Source organism: Chelonoidis abingdonii, chromosome 1, assembly GCF_003597395.2.
Source record: "Chelonoidis abingdonii isolate Lonesome George chromosome 1, CheloAbing_2.0, whole genome shotgun sequence".
Taxonomy (NCBI): Eukaryota; Metazoa; Chordata; order Testudines; family Testudinidae; genus Chelonoidis; species Chelonoidis abingdonii.
The window spans coordinates 354,149,220-354,167,352 of record NC_133769.1 but is presented as its reverse complement, the minus strand read 5'-3'; the positions used below and the strand labels follow the sequence as shown (position 1 = coordinate 354,167,352).

Here is an 18,133-nt window from a genome sequence, read left to right as displayed (position 1 = left end):
TTCTTCAAGTAAAGTCTCTCTGCTACTTCACTGTACAAAAATTAAATTATAACAAACTATATTAAAAACAAGACAAGATAATGGTGCAGTATGTGTGTGAGAGCCAGGAAGGTGAATACAAATGATTACAGATTATGAAATTATAAAAGAGCTTGTTGGGAACTGACGTGAGAAACAACCAAGGAGCTCTGGGCAACTTGTTGAGAGGGAGAGAAGTCTAATTAGGAGGCTATGGAGGAACCTTGAAAAATCTGTATCAAGATTCCTACTACTGAATGTTCCTCAAACTGCTCAGGTTTTCACAGATTTTACATAAAGCCAATTTCAATAGAAATTCTTTCCTCCTCCTTCCAAACCACAGAAGCCTAGATAAATATGTGTAAGCCTCAAAAATCATTCTCAGTGAGGAAGGACAGAGTTTTATTGAAAGCAGCACACTTGCCTGCCCTTCAGATTAAATTTCAACTACAGTTGCATCTACCTAATTTGCTCTAATGATGGTAGACCCATTGTGAATGATTGAAGCTTCCAAATTAGCGAGAAACACAACACCAATTGCACTTTTATCATTTATTTTTAAAACTATAGTTCAATTTGAATATTTATTTCACAATATACTAGTAAATATTATGTAGTATATTTTGTAAAAAAAATATGTAACTCTTACTAACAGGATAACTCATTATATCGCTAGTATTAAACCTTTGCTGAGCTGCAGAGAATAACTGCCAATTTTGTTTTTAATATGGATTAAGAGCTGCATTAGTATACTACATTTTGTGAATTTAACATGTCTCTAAGTATTTTACAACACAGCAATTATAAGAAATCATGAGTTGAGTCCATGGTCATTAATTAGCGAAGCAGTGAGTTACTAAATACTTGTTTTCATATGATACTTTATTTAAAGCAAAACTTTAGTGAATCTGTCCATTACAATGGCTTAAAAAGCTAAAACAGTATGTTAAAATAGTTAAATATCTTCACTAGTAGATCTGTTTGGAAATTTAACAGCTAATACATAAATTCTGTTTGGATATCTTACTATTTCTAGGGAGGTAGTGTCTAGAGGTGAAGGCCCCAATCATGCTAGGCACTATAACAAATATCTTGAGTGCCTATTATCATGATATCCAAGTGCCAATGTCTGCTTGTGCTCCCATCTGCTCCTTATACCCACCCATTGTCTACAGTCTTACAAGTTACATGTAAGTTCTTCAGGGCCAGGACTGTCTATATTACATTTCTGCAATGCCTAGCACCATGGCCCATAGCGCTACCATCATACAAATAATTAACAAGAAGAAGCAGTAATAGTGCCAAACACTGCTACTTATATAACAAAAGAAATATCTAAAAGTTGCTTGAAACGCTCTACTTTCTCATGATTCTATTTTTTTTATTAGCAGGAAAAGGCTTTGGTAAAAAGATGCATCTTACCATATGTTTTGAATGTAGTGTGGTTTAGGGTCATTTGATCTCCTTTGGCAAGGAATTCTTACAACTCAGACTCTACCACTCAGAGGACTATAGCTACATAGCCTAAGAATTTTATCCTTTCTAGCTATATTTTCCCTCTGGTGCACCAGAAGTCTTAAGGCAGTGGTTCGCCGTCTTTCCAGACTATTATACCCCTTTCAAGAGTCCAATTTGTTTTGCATTCCCCCAAAGTTTCACCTCGCTTAGAAACTATTTGCTTGCTTACAACATCAGACATAAAAATAAAAAAAGTGTCACAGCACATTACTAAACAATTGCTGACTTTCCTATTTTTATCATATAATTATAAAATAAATTGACTGGAATATAAATATTGTACTCTAATTTCAGAGTACAATATATAGAGCAGCATAGAACAAGTCACTGCCTGTAGGAAATTTTAGTTTGTACTGACTTCGCTAGTGCTTTTTATGTAGCCTTTTGTAAAACTAATCAGATATCTAAATGAATTGACGTACCCCCTGGAAGACTTCTGCATACCCCCAACGGGATAAGCACATCCCTGGTTGAGAATGGGATACCTACACTGCAATTAAACACCTATGGCTGGTCTGTGCCAGATGATTCAGGCTGGCAGGGCTTGGGCTGTGGGGCTGTTTAACTGCAGTGTAGACTTCTGAGCTCAGCCTAGAGCTTGGATTCTAGGACCTTGCAAAGTAGAAGGGTCCCAGAGCTTGGGCTATAGCCCAAGCCCAGAAATCTATACTGCAATTAAACAGCCTTGCAGCCTGAGCCCCACAAGCCCAAGTCTGCAGGCATTGGCCACAGATGGGTTTTTAATTGCAATGTAGACATACGATTAGTGGCTGGCAGATGGTGAGGCATTCATGGAGATAACTGAACACATAGCATGCTAAGGGCCTTGCAGATTAGAACTAGGACTTTGAATTCAGTCCATAAATGAATGAGACGCACAAGCACTGGGATGGCGTGTTCATTTTGTCTGTTGCTGCTTAAAGAGGTGCACCGCCATATGTTGCTGCTTCCACGTGGCTGCAGCATTCAACCCAAGAGTAACAGCAATAACCTAGCCTGGAGCTGGCAACAGAATAGATCACTGTGGTTAAGTCCTCATCTGAGAAGAAAGGCCATCGGAAGATGAAAGAAAGCAAACCTCACCTCTGCAGCCAAGGAACAGTAAGGGGTCCCCAAAGGAGAGTGTACAGGGAAGCTGCAAACAAGCTGGTTGTGGCTTCTTAATTCGGTGCTGCCCAGGTGTGACAAGTCAGGGCTGTACAGGGAAAGACTTAACCTATGCTGCTGGAATAAGGTTCCTCAAGTGTGTACATGTAGGGATTAGGCATGGCAGAGCTCCACACTGGTATGCCCCTGTCCTGCCCACTCTTAAGCAGAGAAAAAGGCAAGGCTACCTCTGTCAGCTTTAGGCCAGCAGGGAATTCCCCTGCACAGAGGAAATTCTTCAGTAGCCTTCTCTGGCCACTTTATGCTGCTTGTGCCGGCATATCAAAGAGGAGAATTCAGCCCCATCCGTCTATGTCTTCTGTGAAACACCTAGCACACATTATTAATTATTTTATAATGCTCCAATGGTACATTTAGTTTCCAAATGCATGTAATGTAGTAAGTTTTTACCTGAGTCTTCCATCCTCTGCTGCAGCTCCTCCTGGTATAATCTTAGTAATAAATATCCCAGGATCATCCCCAATATGAGGGTTGTCTGTTCCTCCAGCAATACTGAACCCCAGGCCAGAATTACCCTGGGAAAAGAAAAATGAAAAACTTATCAGCTGCTAGAATTCCTCAGAACTTAGCTGCTGTGTTTGAGCATTGTCTCCTTGCTCTCAAAGGTGTCTTTTTCACTTAGCACTGCCATACTTCCAGGTGTATATGACTCAGCCAGAAAAAATTCACTGTCAGCAAAAAAAAGGCAAGCTAGAAAAGTACACAAAGAGTTCCCAAAGTCAGTGGAAAAACTCCTGTAGACTTCCGCAGAAGATCAAGCCTTAATGTAATAGTTTAAAGATAAGATTTTCAAAAAGTACCTAAGAGACTTCAGAGACCAATATCCAGTAACTTTCAATAAGACTTACATTCCTACACCAGTTAGGAGTCTGAAAACTTTACCCCGAATGCTTTAATTTCCAGTAAAAAAAAAAGCCTAAGAAACAACAGCATCACTACATAAACTGGAACTCTGAATAAAATGGTGGATGTCCGATGCACCTCAGGGTGCGGCAGGAGAGAAAAAAAAGTTAAAATATAGTATTTTCTGCTGAAAAGCAACTACTACTCATATCCAAATGTTTTTTTTTAAATGAGCAAATTTTGGCATACACATTTTCTACATATTTGAAAAAGCAAATAATTCATTTGAAGTAGGCATTAGAATGTATCAGGTAACAAATCCTTTATTCTTACATGTATCTATACTTGCACACACCCACAACCTAGTGTGCCAACCTCCTCTCACACTATACACATGCCAGCAATTTTAGAACCTCTTTGAGGATTATGTACCGATCGTTATTGTTTTAAAGTTTAAAATAGTTGTAGTCATCACAGACATTCTTTTGAAGAGCAATAATATATAAACCTGTGCCCTTTTAGCCTCCCCTCATCTGAGGAATCCAAGCAACTTTACAAACATGAATTCAGGCTTACAACAGCTCTATGAGCTACTGCAGATAAATGTACAAATTGTTCACCGAGTTTATGGGGTAAAATATGTTCAATAAGCTTATTTTAAACCCTTTGCTGATTTTATTCTGCCTAGTAGACTTCTGGGGTTTGTTATCGCCAGTGCTGCTTGTAGACACTCAGTCTGAGTGAGGAGAGAGAACTGCTCATCAGACCCACCCAAAACTCTATTTCTGTTATCACATCTCAATTCCTTCTCCTTAAAATGCATTCCAGTTAGGAGGTCAGGAATGAGGTGCACTGGCAGAGCTTTGTGGGGAAGCTTATGCATCACTTGTGTACAACATGTCAAGCTCTAGCCAGTGCTATCAGTGTTTCACAGTCATGAACAGGACAGTTATCAATTATTATTTCTTAACAGATTTGCATGCAATCTGCAGGCCCAGTGAAAATATGTGGTCCTGAATATGTGGTCCTGAATTTTTCAATATTGGACTAAATAATAGACAAAAAGGATTTCGGGATATACATACATGTAATGTTATTTGGCTAGCTGTAATATTGGAAACGGCACAGCACTGAAACATTTTACAGATATTCCACAAGGGGTTACTAAGCCTTTCTAAAATGACATGATAAACCTATGATTTAGCCTTTTATCCATTAGGATCAGGTCTAGCTCATTTTACTTTCCCTATATTTTTAATATGCCTGATCACACAACACAGTCAACACAGGCTCCCCCTTTGACAATACTTCAAGAATACTTTCCCTGAGAGTTTTCCTAACAACATACTGTCAGTGAATGTTCTAATGAATCTTCAAAGTAAAGATTTCATGGAGATCACAGAGGGCCCTTAGACCACTCACTTTTGAAAAATGGCCACTCCAGTTTAGATGCAGGCTCACTGCGGGTGCCTTAAAGCACTGCTAAAACAGGAAGTAAGCTTTGCTTTTCTGTCAAGTGTCAGGTCTAATTTTTAAGAAGAGCTCAGCACCTGCGGCATCCCGTGGTTCTCAACAGATTTAATCTTAGTCCCTAAAATCCGCTCTCAAGAAAAAAGAAAGTGGGCTTATCAAGGAAGCATGAGAAAGGAATTTTTAGCTGGATATGCAGCACAAGTGGATACAGTATAAGATAACACCATGCTTGAAGAGCTTTTTAAAAATAATAAAGCTTGCTTGTTATATGGGGTATGCCTAGCTGTCACAGCTCCTCACCAAAGGTTTACTGAAATTCTCATCAGGAAATTATTTTGAAAAGGTCTCACACTTTCGGTGCACTCTCCTTCCCGTCCCTCCCTTTCCCATCTCAGCCACATTAACTGCTCAGCATTAATAACTATAACAACGCTCACTGTAAGTAATGATATGGTAAACTGCTGCAGGCTTTCCAAGTGAATCACTGCCAGCCCCTGACATTTATCCATAGATGTAAGTCAGCTGTATTGCAAGCCTATTGTGATTCAACCCCTTGGAGCAACCTTTGAAAAGAATAGGGCAGCACCCCTTGCTGGCACTTGCAGATCCAGAAAATTGCTAGTAATTAATCTGGTCACAATCCTTGACCTGATCAACAGGATCTGCAAGCTGTCACGCTAGCTTGCTCAATCTCTATATATGTTCCTACACAAGAAAGTAAATTGGGAAGGACAAGTGGCCTAGCACAGTAATTTCTTCTTTGTGGTTCTCAAATGAATACTGTAATCTGTGCTGCCAACCTAGAGAGAAGTTCTCTCGCTGCACGGAATCAAGCCCATTTCTACCAAAAGAAAACTGACAAAATATGACATGACCTTCTCCCTCCCCTCAGCTTGCCTTCCCTTTCCCCCACTTTCCTTTCTATTACTCTCTCCTTGCCCCAGTCAGATGCAAAAGTTTCTCATCTGCTGTCCTCCTCTAACCCCTCCAATTCTCCCAATTATTGCATCCCATCTCCTGATCTGTCATGTCCACTCCCCTCTGCCACCTTTGGTGGGAAGATTCAGAAGCCAAGGGAAGGGGAAAAAACCTCCAAGCATTAGTTGTTTTAAGGCCCTTTCCCCAGGGCTTGTTTTATTATCCACAAAAAGATCACACAACAAAAGCAAATCAACCAAAAAACTATTGGCAATAATTCCCAGAGACTTTCCCTTCTTGAGCCAGCTGAGAGGGGAAACACCACAGCCTTCCTCTTAGTTTCCCTTTTACCCAGTTTTGACTTTATTTTATATTCTTCTATGAGCAGCCACGTAACAGGCCAGAACCCCTTTATAGGCTGCACAGTGTCACAGTGCGATTTTTCAGAGCACTCAGCCCTAGATTAACTCAGTTCCCATTTAAGTCAACGTTGAGCACTTCTGAAGTTATTTTTCGAGTGCTCGAGCTTTACAGCATAGAATGGAAGACACCGTCCATGCCCCAAGAAGTTTACAGTCCTTGCTGTTTCCTCATTTCTCCAGTATAGATAACTAGCTAAAAGCTTTTACAATCCACTTTTGTTACTGTATCCCATTTAGTTACATTTTCTGGTTGAGCGCTCCTTATTTCTGGGACTGGAGCCTGAATCTCTGTGGTATCAAGCTATTCAGTGTTTATCGGAATAACAAGATAATAAAGCCAGCAGAAAGGATGACAGCCCAGTGGAACTGCACATTGGGGTGGAGCCAGCTTCTCTCCAGGCAAGTGCCAGAAATTTTGTATTTTACATTACCAAATAGGTATTTCGCACATTCTCAGCAGCTCACTATAGACGCTCTCCAGTTTGTTTATTAAAGTTTTATTCTTCTCTCAGTCACTGGTTTGATATTTAATGAACCCCAAGATCATTACAGTTCCTTGGCCATCTCCCATTCTAACACTGACCTGTTTTACCCTGCTTAGTATGTGTACAACGATGGGATCACAGATGCAAATCATTCCTGCAGATGAGTTTTGAATATATATATCCTCTCATATACATCATTTTTCTTTTATGTTTTGCTCAGAACTCAAGATTCAAAAACCTGAACAAAGCTGCCTCCTTTTCCTCTAATTCAGAGAACAAAACTATTTGCATATGTATCAGTAGGCTGTTGAAATCTTTTGTACTTTCAACTCTACTCAAGAGTAACATAATTCATGAAATTCTCACTACTCCCACGTCAGCTGGCGGGTTCCCCAGACTTGGAGTTTTGAGACTCTGTAGTTATATTATTATGCTCCATATGGTGCATATTTCCATCTGTCACTGTGCCATTTGTTGTTTTCAAGCCCCTTATCAGATTCAGAACATTCACTACGTAACCACAATTCACAAGACTACAAGCACTTTAATGATTCTTCTCACTTGCTACCTACAGAGGGAGCTTGAACTCCCATCCCTGTTTTAGGGGGAAGTGCATGACTCCAGCAGGGAGATTTTTAAAATAGCATGAGGGATTGTTTTTCTTTATTACACATGCAAAAAATGAGAATGTAAACAGCATGTCTAAAAGAATGAACTAAGCCAGCCACCAAAATAAAGCAATCCTTCAGAATGGGGCAAAATGCCAGTTCTCTCGCAGTCAGGTTCTGGCAATATTCAGACCAGTCTATGCAAGAGAACTGCCTTCAGATCTGGTTTCCAAGCCCAAAGCAGAAGTTCCCAGCACATTTTAGTAGCTTTTATAGTTACAAAAATCACATAATTCCCTCTTTTAAAGGGGGCGTCACCTTTTATTTCCATTTATACAATGCAGAAGAAAAGGAACAACAAAGAAAAAATCCTTAGACTGTAAGGCTTCAGAGAATACCCCGGTCAACAAGAACAGTACCACCATCCCTCTACCTCTCCCGCCCCACAGTCACTGTTCTAAGCTGTGACAACCAAATATGGCTGTTTTCCACCTCAATATGCCTCCCAGTCTCCTGCTAAGTAGTTGCATGCTCCAGGTTACTCTCTGCCTGAGAAAATAATATCCATTCTGTCTCTTGCAGAAAAATAAGAACAGGGAAAAAAATGCTACAAAACATGCTGGCTAATGTTTAATTAGAAAGAAAGGAAGATGGAAAGAAATGTTAGAAAAGGACACAGCAAAACACAGATTAATGTTCTCTGGAAATGGGAGCGGGGGAAGCGCTCTCTTCTCCATTAAGTCTTCTTAGCACCTTGGGAAAAGGAAAGTTAGAGTTCAGAACAATCTCTCCCTATAGATAGAAATGTTTGTGCCACTCAGGGCCTGCACTGGATTTTTCCATTTGGACCTAAGGGCCTTCGCAATTCCTATGACTACACTACCAAGTCTGAGGAAAACAGATCAAAGTAGGGGAAGCAGCCACCTAGCCACACCATATCTGACCATGAAAATACTTTCACAAGGATTGGAGGAACAATTCTGGTCAGTCCATATATCTGTATTGGCTACATCTGAAAGCTTAATATTACTTTAGTTAAAGAGTTCACAATGCTGTTACCTGCAAAAGGTGAAGCGGTTGATATATACCATGGTGCTTGTATCTGGGTCACAATGTCATGGGTTTAAAGTTACCCACATGGCACACCAGAACTCAGGGCAGACTGGCAGAGATCCTGGGGGATTTTCATCTTCTTCTGCAGTATGGGGCATTAGTCACTTAACAGGTTTAAACTAGTGTAAACGGTGAATTCTCTGTAACTTTAAGTCTTTAAACCATGATTTGAGGACTTCAGTAATTCAGCCAGAGGTTAGGGATCTATTACAGGAGTGGGTGGGTGAAGTTCTGTGGCCTGCAATGTGCAGGAGGTCAGACTAAGATGATCATGATGGTCCCTTCTGATCTTACATTCTAGGAGTCTGACTGAAGACAGTGGCAAAACATCCACAGACTTCAATATAGTCATGATTTCATCCATAATCATACCCTGTGCCAACACTTCAGTGCAAAGAGGGGAAGTCCATTTATACAATATGCTTGCCATACAAAACACAATCTTTCTTTAATTCCTTTCTTCCAGAATCTCATAGTTATACCAACTAGGGTGACCAGATGTCCCGATTTTATAGGGACAGTCCCGATTTTGGGGTCTTTTTCTTATATAGGCTCCTATTACTCCCCACCCCATCCTGATTTTTCATATTTGCTGTCTGGTCACCCTAATGCCAACAAAAGATGAACATCCAATGGAGTTTTTAAAAGGGTATAAGAGAGAACTCTACACTTTCCTCAATTAATCTAGTTCTGAAGTTCCAGACTGACACACAGGCTGAGTGCATAATGGGTTTGCCTGTATAGACTCTGCACAATTACTAACTCATTGCTCTGAAAAAGCACTTAGGGGAATTTGAGGCACCTGGAGTATGAAAGGTGCTATATAAACCCAAGTTCTAGTTGTATACGGCAAAACATAGGCTTTTATTGTTCTTTCCCATTTGACTTTCACATCTACAACAAAAGTAAGACACATGTACAAGCTCATCCTTGTCTTTCGATGAAACTCCATTTCCTAAGAATTTCCAACATACAGATATTTAGTATTTTTAAGCTCCTTGAGAGCCCATGCACTTCTTCCCCTGGAAAGTATATATGATCAACCAACTGGATCAGAATTCAGAGGGGTATCATTCTGTTATAAAGCGTTGCACAATCCCTTCCCTCAGAGTTTTTACCCAATCTTGCTCCAAAACCAGAGGAAATCAAGGGGTGGAACTATCTGCACAGCTGCTATTTCCACAGCCACATTGCATTCACTTCCTTCTTCCCAAAGGGGATCTTTGGCGCACCTAGTCTAAATGTAAACAGAACTGAAAAAAAAAGAAAGCATTTGAAAGACCCTTGGGATCTTTAAGTTCAAACACAAAATTCTAAAGGAAGATGACCGAATATTCCTGCTATTACATTTATGTAGTCTGCCATTATCCTGTCTGTCTAGCTGCTCAGCATGCAGAACTTGGTAGAACAGGTGGTCTATGAAATTCTCTACCACCTTACATTTCACTATAAATTAGCTGAGGCTCCCACAATATTTATTTTTATTTTTTATCTGAAACAAGGTGTGTGAAATTTTTCTCCACAACAGTTATGCTCAGCAGTGCACCTGCTCTCAGTAAAACCTAGACAGTAAATGAAATGCATTTGTTAGTGACCATATTTTCTTTTGTAAATACATATCAGAACCTCTTGACTTTTCCTGTCTTTGAGCCAACCCCACATTTTTGCTATTAATATGTTTTAATTTAAAAGCCCATTTTGTTTCACTTATATAGGAGACCCAACTGTGATGAAGAAAAGTTTTCAAACTCTCTTGTCAGCCTATTAGAAAGAGAAGTTGGGTTCATTAGCAGTAGGGTGACCGGATGTCCCGATTTTATAGGGACAGTCTTGATATTTGGGACTTTTTCTTATATAGGTGTCAATTACCCCCCACCTCCTGTCCCGATTTTTCACATTTATTGTCTAGTCACCCTAACTAGCATTGAAAATGCAGCTTCAAATTTTATACAGCTATTTTACATTATATTTAAATCACATTACACAGGAATTCCCCCCACAAAAGATATCCAGTCTATCACATGTACATTTGCAAATAAGTGCATGAAGTTTTCATCACTTGGCTCCTATGAAACTCAACTACAGAATACTTTGAAATGAAGCAAGATGATTTTGTTACATTACAAATATATGTACCAACTACATTAACCATCACTCTGATAACTGTCTGCAGTGATTCTGGGAGTGTGGGAGTGAAAGTAGGGGAGGACTCTTCAGCCTGCCCAATCTCGAGTGAAAAATATTACTTAATAGATGCCTTGCCTGCCCTACTGTACATCTAGGCATAGTAGAATCCCTTGTTGTTTTTCATCATTTTGATGGATAATAGAGATGTTAATTTTTCACCATTTTTTGAATTTGCATTTTCACAAAATAATGGGCTTTAAACATTTTTTATTTTTCTCCATATAAATTTTTAACACTTGCAGGAAGTTGGGGGAAACAGGCAATTCATTACAGTAGGCACTGAGATTCAAACAATTAAAGCTTTGTAACCCTTAAAACACAATTGCAAACATCACATATCAAAATATACAAATATCCTAAAATCAAATTCTCAAGCAGCATTTTTCTTACTTTGCCTATCTGTAAATTTTGAGAATCAATGGAAATATTTTTGTTTAAGAGGAATAACAGACTTTGTGGGGTAACTCACATGACTGGAGCACTGTTATGGATGGATATAAACTGTTCAGGAAAGACAGGCAGGGGAGAAAAGGTGGGAGAGTTGCACTGTATGTAAGAGAGCAGTATGATTGCTCAGAGCTCCAGTATGAAACTGGAGAAAAGCTTGTTGAGAATCTGTGTGTTAAGTTTAGACATGAGAGCAAGAAGAGTGATGTTGTGATGGCCATCTGCTATAGACCACCAGACCAGGAGGATGTAAGTTTCTTTTTTGTGTTTAAGCTCACTGAAGATTTCTCTGTTAAGCCAAGCTGGTCGCCTGCGATATTTGCTATTCTTTTTGCGCTTCAGGATGATTTGTTCCTGCACCCTCAATACGGCTTCTTTAAAATACAGCCAGCTCTCCTGGACTCTTTCCCCCCTCATATTAGCCCCCAAGGGGATCCTGCCAATCAGTTCCCTGAGGGAGTCAAAGTCTGCTTTTCTGAAGTCCAGGGTCCATATTCTGCTGCTCTCCTTTCTTCCTTGTGTCAGGATCCTGAACTCAACCATCTCATGGTCACTGCCGCCCATGTTGCCACCCACTTCTACTTCCCCTACCAATTCTTCCTGGTTTGTGAGCAGCAGGTCAAGAGGAGCATGGCCCCTAATTGGTTCCTCCAGCACTTGCAACAGGTAGTTGTCCCCAACACTCTCCAAAAACTTCCTGGATTGTCTGTGCATTGCAGTATTGCTCTCCGAGCATATGTCACGGTGATCGAAGTCCCCCATGAGAACCAGCGCCTGTGATCTGGAAACGTGTGTTAGTTGTCCAAAGAAAGCCTCATCTACCTCATCCTCCTGGTCTAATAGTCTAGAGCAGACATCCATCATGACATCACTCTTGTTGCTCTCGCCTCTAAACTTAACACAAAGACTGTCAACAGGCTTTTCTCCAGTTTCATCAGAGGGTGCTGAGGAAGTTGGCTAATGTGATTGCAGAGGCACTGGCCATTATCTTTGAAAACTTGTGGCAATTGGGGGAGGTCCCAGACGATTAGATAGAGGCAAATATAGTGCCCATCTTTTAAAAAGGGAAAAAGAAGAAGAATCCGGGGAACTACAGACCAGTCAGCCTCACCTCAGTCCATGGAAAAATCATGGAGCAGGTCCTCAAGGAATCCATTTTGAAGCACTTGGAGGAGAGGAAAGTGATCAACAACAGCCAACATGGATTCACCACAGGCAAGTCATTCCTGACCAATCTGATTGCCTTCTATGATGAGCGAATTGGCTCTGAGGATATGGGGAAATCAGTGGATGTGATATATCTTGACTTTAGCAACGTTTTTGATACTGTCTCCCACAGCAAGCAAGTTAAAAAAGTATGGATTGGATGAATGGACTATATGGTGGATAGAAAGCTGGCTACATCGTCGGGCTCAAGAGATAGTGATCAATGGCTCAATATCTAGTTGGCAGATGGTATCAAGAGGAGTGCCCCAGGGGTTGGTCCTGGGGCCAGTTTTGTTCAACATCTTCATTAATGATCTGGATGATGGGATGGATTGCACCCTCAGCAAGTTTGCAGATGACACTAAGCTGGGGCAGGAGGTAGATATGCTGGAGGTTAGGATAGGGTCCAGAGTGACCTAGAAAATTTGGAGAATCGGGCCAAAAAGAAATCTCATGAGGTTCAACAAGGACAAGTGCAGAGTCCTGCACATAGGACAGAAGAATCCCATGCACTGCTACAGCTGGGTACCGACTGGTTAAGCAGAAGTTCTGCTGAAGAGGACCTGGGGATTACAGTGGATGAGAAACTGGATATGGGTCAACAGTGTTCACTTGTTGCCAAGAAGGCTAATGACATATTGGGCTCTATTAGTAGGGGCATTGGCAGCAGATCAAGAGAAGTGATTATTCCCCTCTATTCAGCTCTGGAGTCCACATCTGGAGTATTGCATCTAGTTTTGGGCCCCCCACTACAGAAAGGATGTGGACAAACTGGAGAAAGTCCAGCAGAGGGCACAAAATGATAAGGGGGCTGTGGCATATGACTTATGAGGAGAGACTGAGGGAACTGGCTATTTAGTCTGCAGAAGAGAACAGTGAGGGAGGATTTGATAGCAGCCTTCAATTACCTGAAGAGGGGTTCAAAGAGATGGAGCTAGGCTGTTCTGAGGGCTTGGCTACACTGGCACTTTACGCGCTGCAACTTCGCGCTCAGGGGTGTGAAAAAACACCTCCTGAGCGCTGCAAGATGCAGCGCTGTAAAGTGTCATGTAATCAGGGCGGCATCGCTGGAGTGCGGCCCCCAGCGCTGCACGCTACACCACAAGGATGTGGTTTACAAGCAGCGCTGGGAGAGCTCTCTCCCAGCGCTGCGGCTCTGACTACACTCACACTTAAAGCGCTGCCGGGGCAGCGCTCCCGCAGCGCTGCCGGGGCAGCGCTTTGAAATTTCTAATGTAGCCATACCCTCAGTGGTGGCAGATGACAGAACAAGGAGCAATGATCTCAAGTTGCAGTGGGGGAGGTCTAGGTTGGATATTAGGAAACACTATTTCACTAGGAGGGTGGTAAAGCACTGGAATGGATTATGTAGGAAGATGATGGAATCTCCATCCTTAGAGGTTTCTAAGGCCCGGCTTGACAAAGCCCTGGCTGGGATGATTTAGTTGGGATTGGTCCTGCTTTGAGCTGGAGGTTGGACTAGATGACCTCCAACCCTAATCTTCTATGATTCTATGAGTGCATATGGTAATATCAACATTTACCAACATTTTTTGATAAAAAGCTAATCCTTCCAAGTTTATGTATCTCTATTAGAGATCTCTTAGGGTAAGATTCACCATTTACTTTTATAGTTATTTATATAAATGAAAGTGATTAAAAGACACCATCATTCTAGTCTGGCACCATTCTGCACCCACTATGCACAGATATAAATGAATATACAATGTGCAGAGCAACAGTGGGTTGGACCCCTAGGACCAGGTCCACAAAGGTACTTGAGCACACTGTAGGCACCTGGATGTCTATCTTTTGCTAGGCCCCAGAGTAATTCATGTACCAGGGGAAGAGAGATGTACATCACCTAACTGTCATGCAGGACCTGATTCAGTAGCCATGCTTAGAGGGTGCCTGCTAGATCGGATCCCATTCAAAAATCTGGCCAGAGGAAGAAGAGAAGGTGGCAGTGATTGTGCTGCTCTACTTACCACTTTTAGCCTGGTGACTAAAGTTGTCACCTGGGATGTGGGTTCAATTTCCCCTTCTGCCTGAGGGGAAGGAAGGATTTGAACAAGGATCTCTCACCTCTCAAGTGTGCTCTAACCATTGAACTGTGGGATATTCTGCTGTGGATCTCCCTCCATCTCCCCTGTTGAATTTGTTCACTGGGCTGGGGAAGAGCAAGTGAGAATGACTCTGTAGCCAGGTGGTTAGGTCATGGAGGTGGGAGGCCCATGGTCCAGTCCCCTTGCTCCAAAGACTCATTTATCCAAAGTGGAATAGTATGGTAAAATTCCCATCTACTTCAATAGGAGCACTAAGGCTACAAATTAACACTTCTGAAAATCTCATCCTAATTCTTTACTAATATTGCATCAGACCTTGTTTCCCTAAACAAACATTAGCACGATATTTTTCACACAGCTTTGCTCCCTAAGCCCTTGTCTCTGGATTCATTTTAGGAGTCCATCTCAAGAATACACCCAAGCTACCCTTTGGTGTCCCCTGTTAACAACAATAGGACAATTCTACTGTGTTACTGGAATGCTTTCCACATCTGTCATTCAGAAAGAAAAAAAATCATGAAGTAGCAGCTTATCAGCATAGGCTAGAGAACATTCCATGTGTACTGCAGTGATGTAAGTGGTTTAAAATTCTGCTCGTAAAATACAGTCACAGAAAAAACAAACAGCAACCCCCTCATAGCAATATTGTTTCTTCAACTATCCGTTTCCTTGGACAGTCCTAGCTACCCTCAGGGAAGGAAGTTAAAAGGGTCTTTCATCCCCTCTATCTGCTTTCAGGAGCACAGAAAAACAGCATCTGCAGATATCCCTGACAGTAAAATCTTCTCCTCCTTATTTTGCCACCTCCATTCTCCTTACTGTAGTATCTCAGTGTCTCCCAATTGTAATGTATTTATACTCACAACAACCCTGTGAGGTAAGGAAGTACTACCATCCCTTCTTTACAGGGGAACTGAGGTACAGCAACTTACCTCCTAGATCACACAGTAAGTCTCAGATAGAGGGAATTGAACCTGTGTCTCCTGAATTCCAGGCTACCACTTGACCAGCCTTCCTCGCACACAAAACAACATAATACTTCGTCAATGTAATAATTAGAGAAGGAGCATGTACTCTTTTGTCACCACTGTAACATGTCTCAATGCTGCATGACAGAGCCAAAACTAGGAATTATTTGGAAGTTTGTGGTTGACATCTCTGGCTTTTCCCAAGATCTCTTCTTGGGATCCACTGCAAATATAGTAGGAATTAACCATTAACATTAAATACATCAGACAGTAAGATTCTGATGGACTTATACTATTGTACATGTAGCAACCCGAAGTACAGGGCTGGGAGGAATTTTAATGCATTGCCGTTTTCATATTCCTATTCAACCCACGAGCATGATTATTTTAATTGTAAAACATCTCTTAATTCCCATATCTGATTGTAAAAATGTGCAAACTTACCCTAGAGCCAAATATATTTTAATGCACGGCTCAATTGTTCCCTACATTTTCTTTATAATGACAACAAGGTGTAAAATCCATGGAGTCTGTTCTGCATAGCAATTTTATTTTGCATGCTCATGTATGTTTTTATGTCGGTTTATTACTTATATTTTACAAATTCAACAAAAAAGTTAGTGTATTCACTGTCATCTGGGACAGACAATGTAAAACAAAAGCATGCCAATTTCCTTTTTATTTAAACAATATGCTTGGCATCAGGACTTATAATTGGTGGAATACTATTCCAATACAAAAATATCTGTAAAGTAATTTGGAATTCCTCAAAGGGTGTCACCATGACCAAACTGACTGACAAGGTACTAGAAGGAAATTTAAGTCAACTCTCCAGGACTTCAGAGCATACAGACAAGCTGACATCAGAAATGACCATAATTTATGTGTCGTAAGATTGAAGATTAAATTGAAGAAAAACAACCACAAAAAGCACCAAGAAAATTGACAGCAGAAGGCTAACAGACAAGACACTGTAGCAGCAATTTCAAAGTAATTGGGAAAATGCTGAAAGCTTATGATGATACCACTGATGAAATCACTGAACAAAATACAGAACCAGAAAAAGCCTCCAGAACAATGGAAAAATGGCATTACAATCAAAATACCAAAGAAAGCAACTGCAATACCTGACAAGGTGCTACACTCCATTCAGTGACAAGCAAAGTATTCTGTAGTATCATCATAAACAGAATAAAGGAAGTAGTTACCTGACTGAAATAGGAAAATTCTGTCTCGTGGCAACTTTTGAGGTTTTGAAATTTGTTTTAATTTCACATTAAAACAAATCCAAAATCTTTTGAAGGAGTTTGCAAAAATAGAATTGTATTGAAACCTCCGTTTTCAGATCAACACGTGTGCCGGTGGGAGACCCAGCTTCAGAGAAGAGTTTTTCATGCCAGATCGCTCTGATTCAGGCAAAGCAAGGACTTGAACCTGGTATCTCATCTTCCAGGCCATTGCCTTAATCACCAGGCTAAAGATCAGAGGTGGGCAAACTACAGCCTGCAGGCCACATCCGGCCCGCAGGACCATCCTGCCTAGTTCTTGGGCCCCCAGCCGGGGAGGCTAGCCCCCCAATGCCTTCCCTGCTGTTCCCCCTCCCCTGCAGCCTCAGCTCGCCATGTTGCCAGCACTCTGGGTGGCTGGGCTGCGAGCCCCTGCCAGGCAGTGTGGCTGCGAGAGCCCCTGGTTTAGTGCATTAAATTGCTCCCTGTAGGAATGTGCTATTTACTGTTGCCAGCCCTGGTGCTCTGAGCGGGATGGTAAGGGGGCAGGGAGTGGGGGACTTGGATAAGAGGTAGAGGGCACTGGGGGGCAGTCGGGGATAGGGACCAGTTGGATAGGTGTGGGAGTCCTGGAGGGCCTGTAAGTGGGCGGGAGTGTGGATGGGGTGGGGCAGTCAGTCCTGGGGGAGCGGTTAGGGGTGGGGGGTCCCAAGAAGGGATGGCCAGGGGACTAGGAGCAGAGGGGGTTGGATGGATCGGAGGTTCTGAGGGGGGAAGTCAGGGGGCAGAAAGTGGGAGGGGGCCAGGATGGGGGCAGAGGCCAGGCTGTCATAAATACATAGTAGGAGTTTATAGAACAGAAGTACTTTATATCTCTTTTGACTGTAAAGGGTTAACAAGTTCAGTGAGCCTGGCTGTCACCTGACCAGCAGACATTTCAGGGGACAGGATACTTTCAACTCTTGAGGGAGGAAGCTTTGTGTGTGCTGTTAGTTTTTTGGTTGTTTCTCTCTGGGTTCTCAGAGTGACCAGACGTGCAACCAGGTTTCTCTCCAATCTCTCCGATACAGGCTCTTATAAATTCAGAATAGAGAGTACTAGGTAGATAAGGCGAGTTAGGCTTATCTTTGTTTTCTTTATTTGCAAATGTGCATTTGGCTGGAAGAAGTTCAATCGTATATTTGGATGGAAGGAGTTCAAACTTGTATTTTACTGAAAGGATTTTAATTTGTACTTGTATACTTAGCTGGGAGGTATTCCAGTGTCTATAGCTGAAAAACCCTGTACCTAATCCATCTTAAATTTACAAAGATATATTTTACTGTTTTTTCCTTCTTTATTAAAAGCTTTTCTTGTTTAGAAACCTGATTTTTTTTAATTCTGGTGAGACCCCAGGGACTGGTCTGGATCACCAGGGAATTGGGGAGGAGAAAGGAGGGAAGGGGAGAGAAAGGTTAATTTTCTCTCT

At 41.5% G+C, this 18,133-nt stretch overlaps 1 protein-coding gene across 16 annotated transcripts in view; it reads right to left on the bottom strand.

Annotated features, from left to right (window-relative positions):
* DLG2 (discs large MAGUK scaffold protein 2) overlaps positions 1 to 18,133 on the bottom strand; it is a 1,558,615-nt gene that overhangs the window by 473,883 nt on the left and 1,066,599 nt on the right. For all 16 annotated transcript variants that reach the window (XM_075061772.1, XM_075061757.1, XM_075061758.1 and 13 more), the window contains one exon: positions 3,094 to 3,218. In XM_075061772.1, the coding sequence (XP_074917873.1) occupies positions 3,094 to 3,218 (125 nt within the window). The remainder of the gene's footprint in view (positions 1 to 3,093; positions 3,219 to 18,133) is intronic.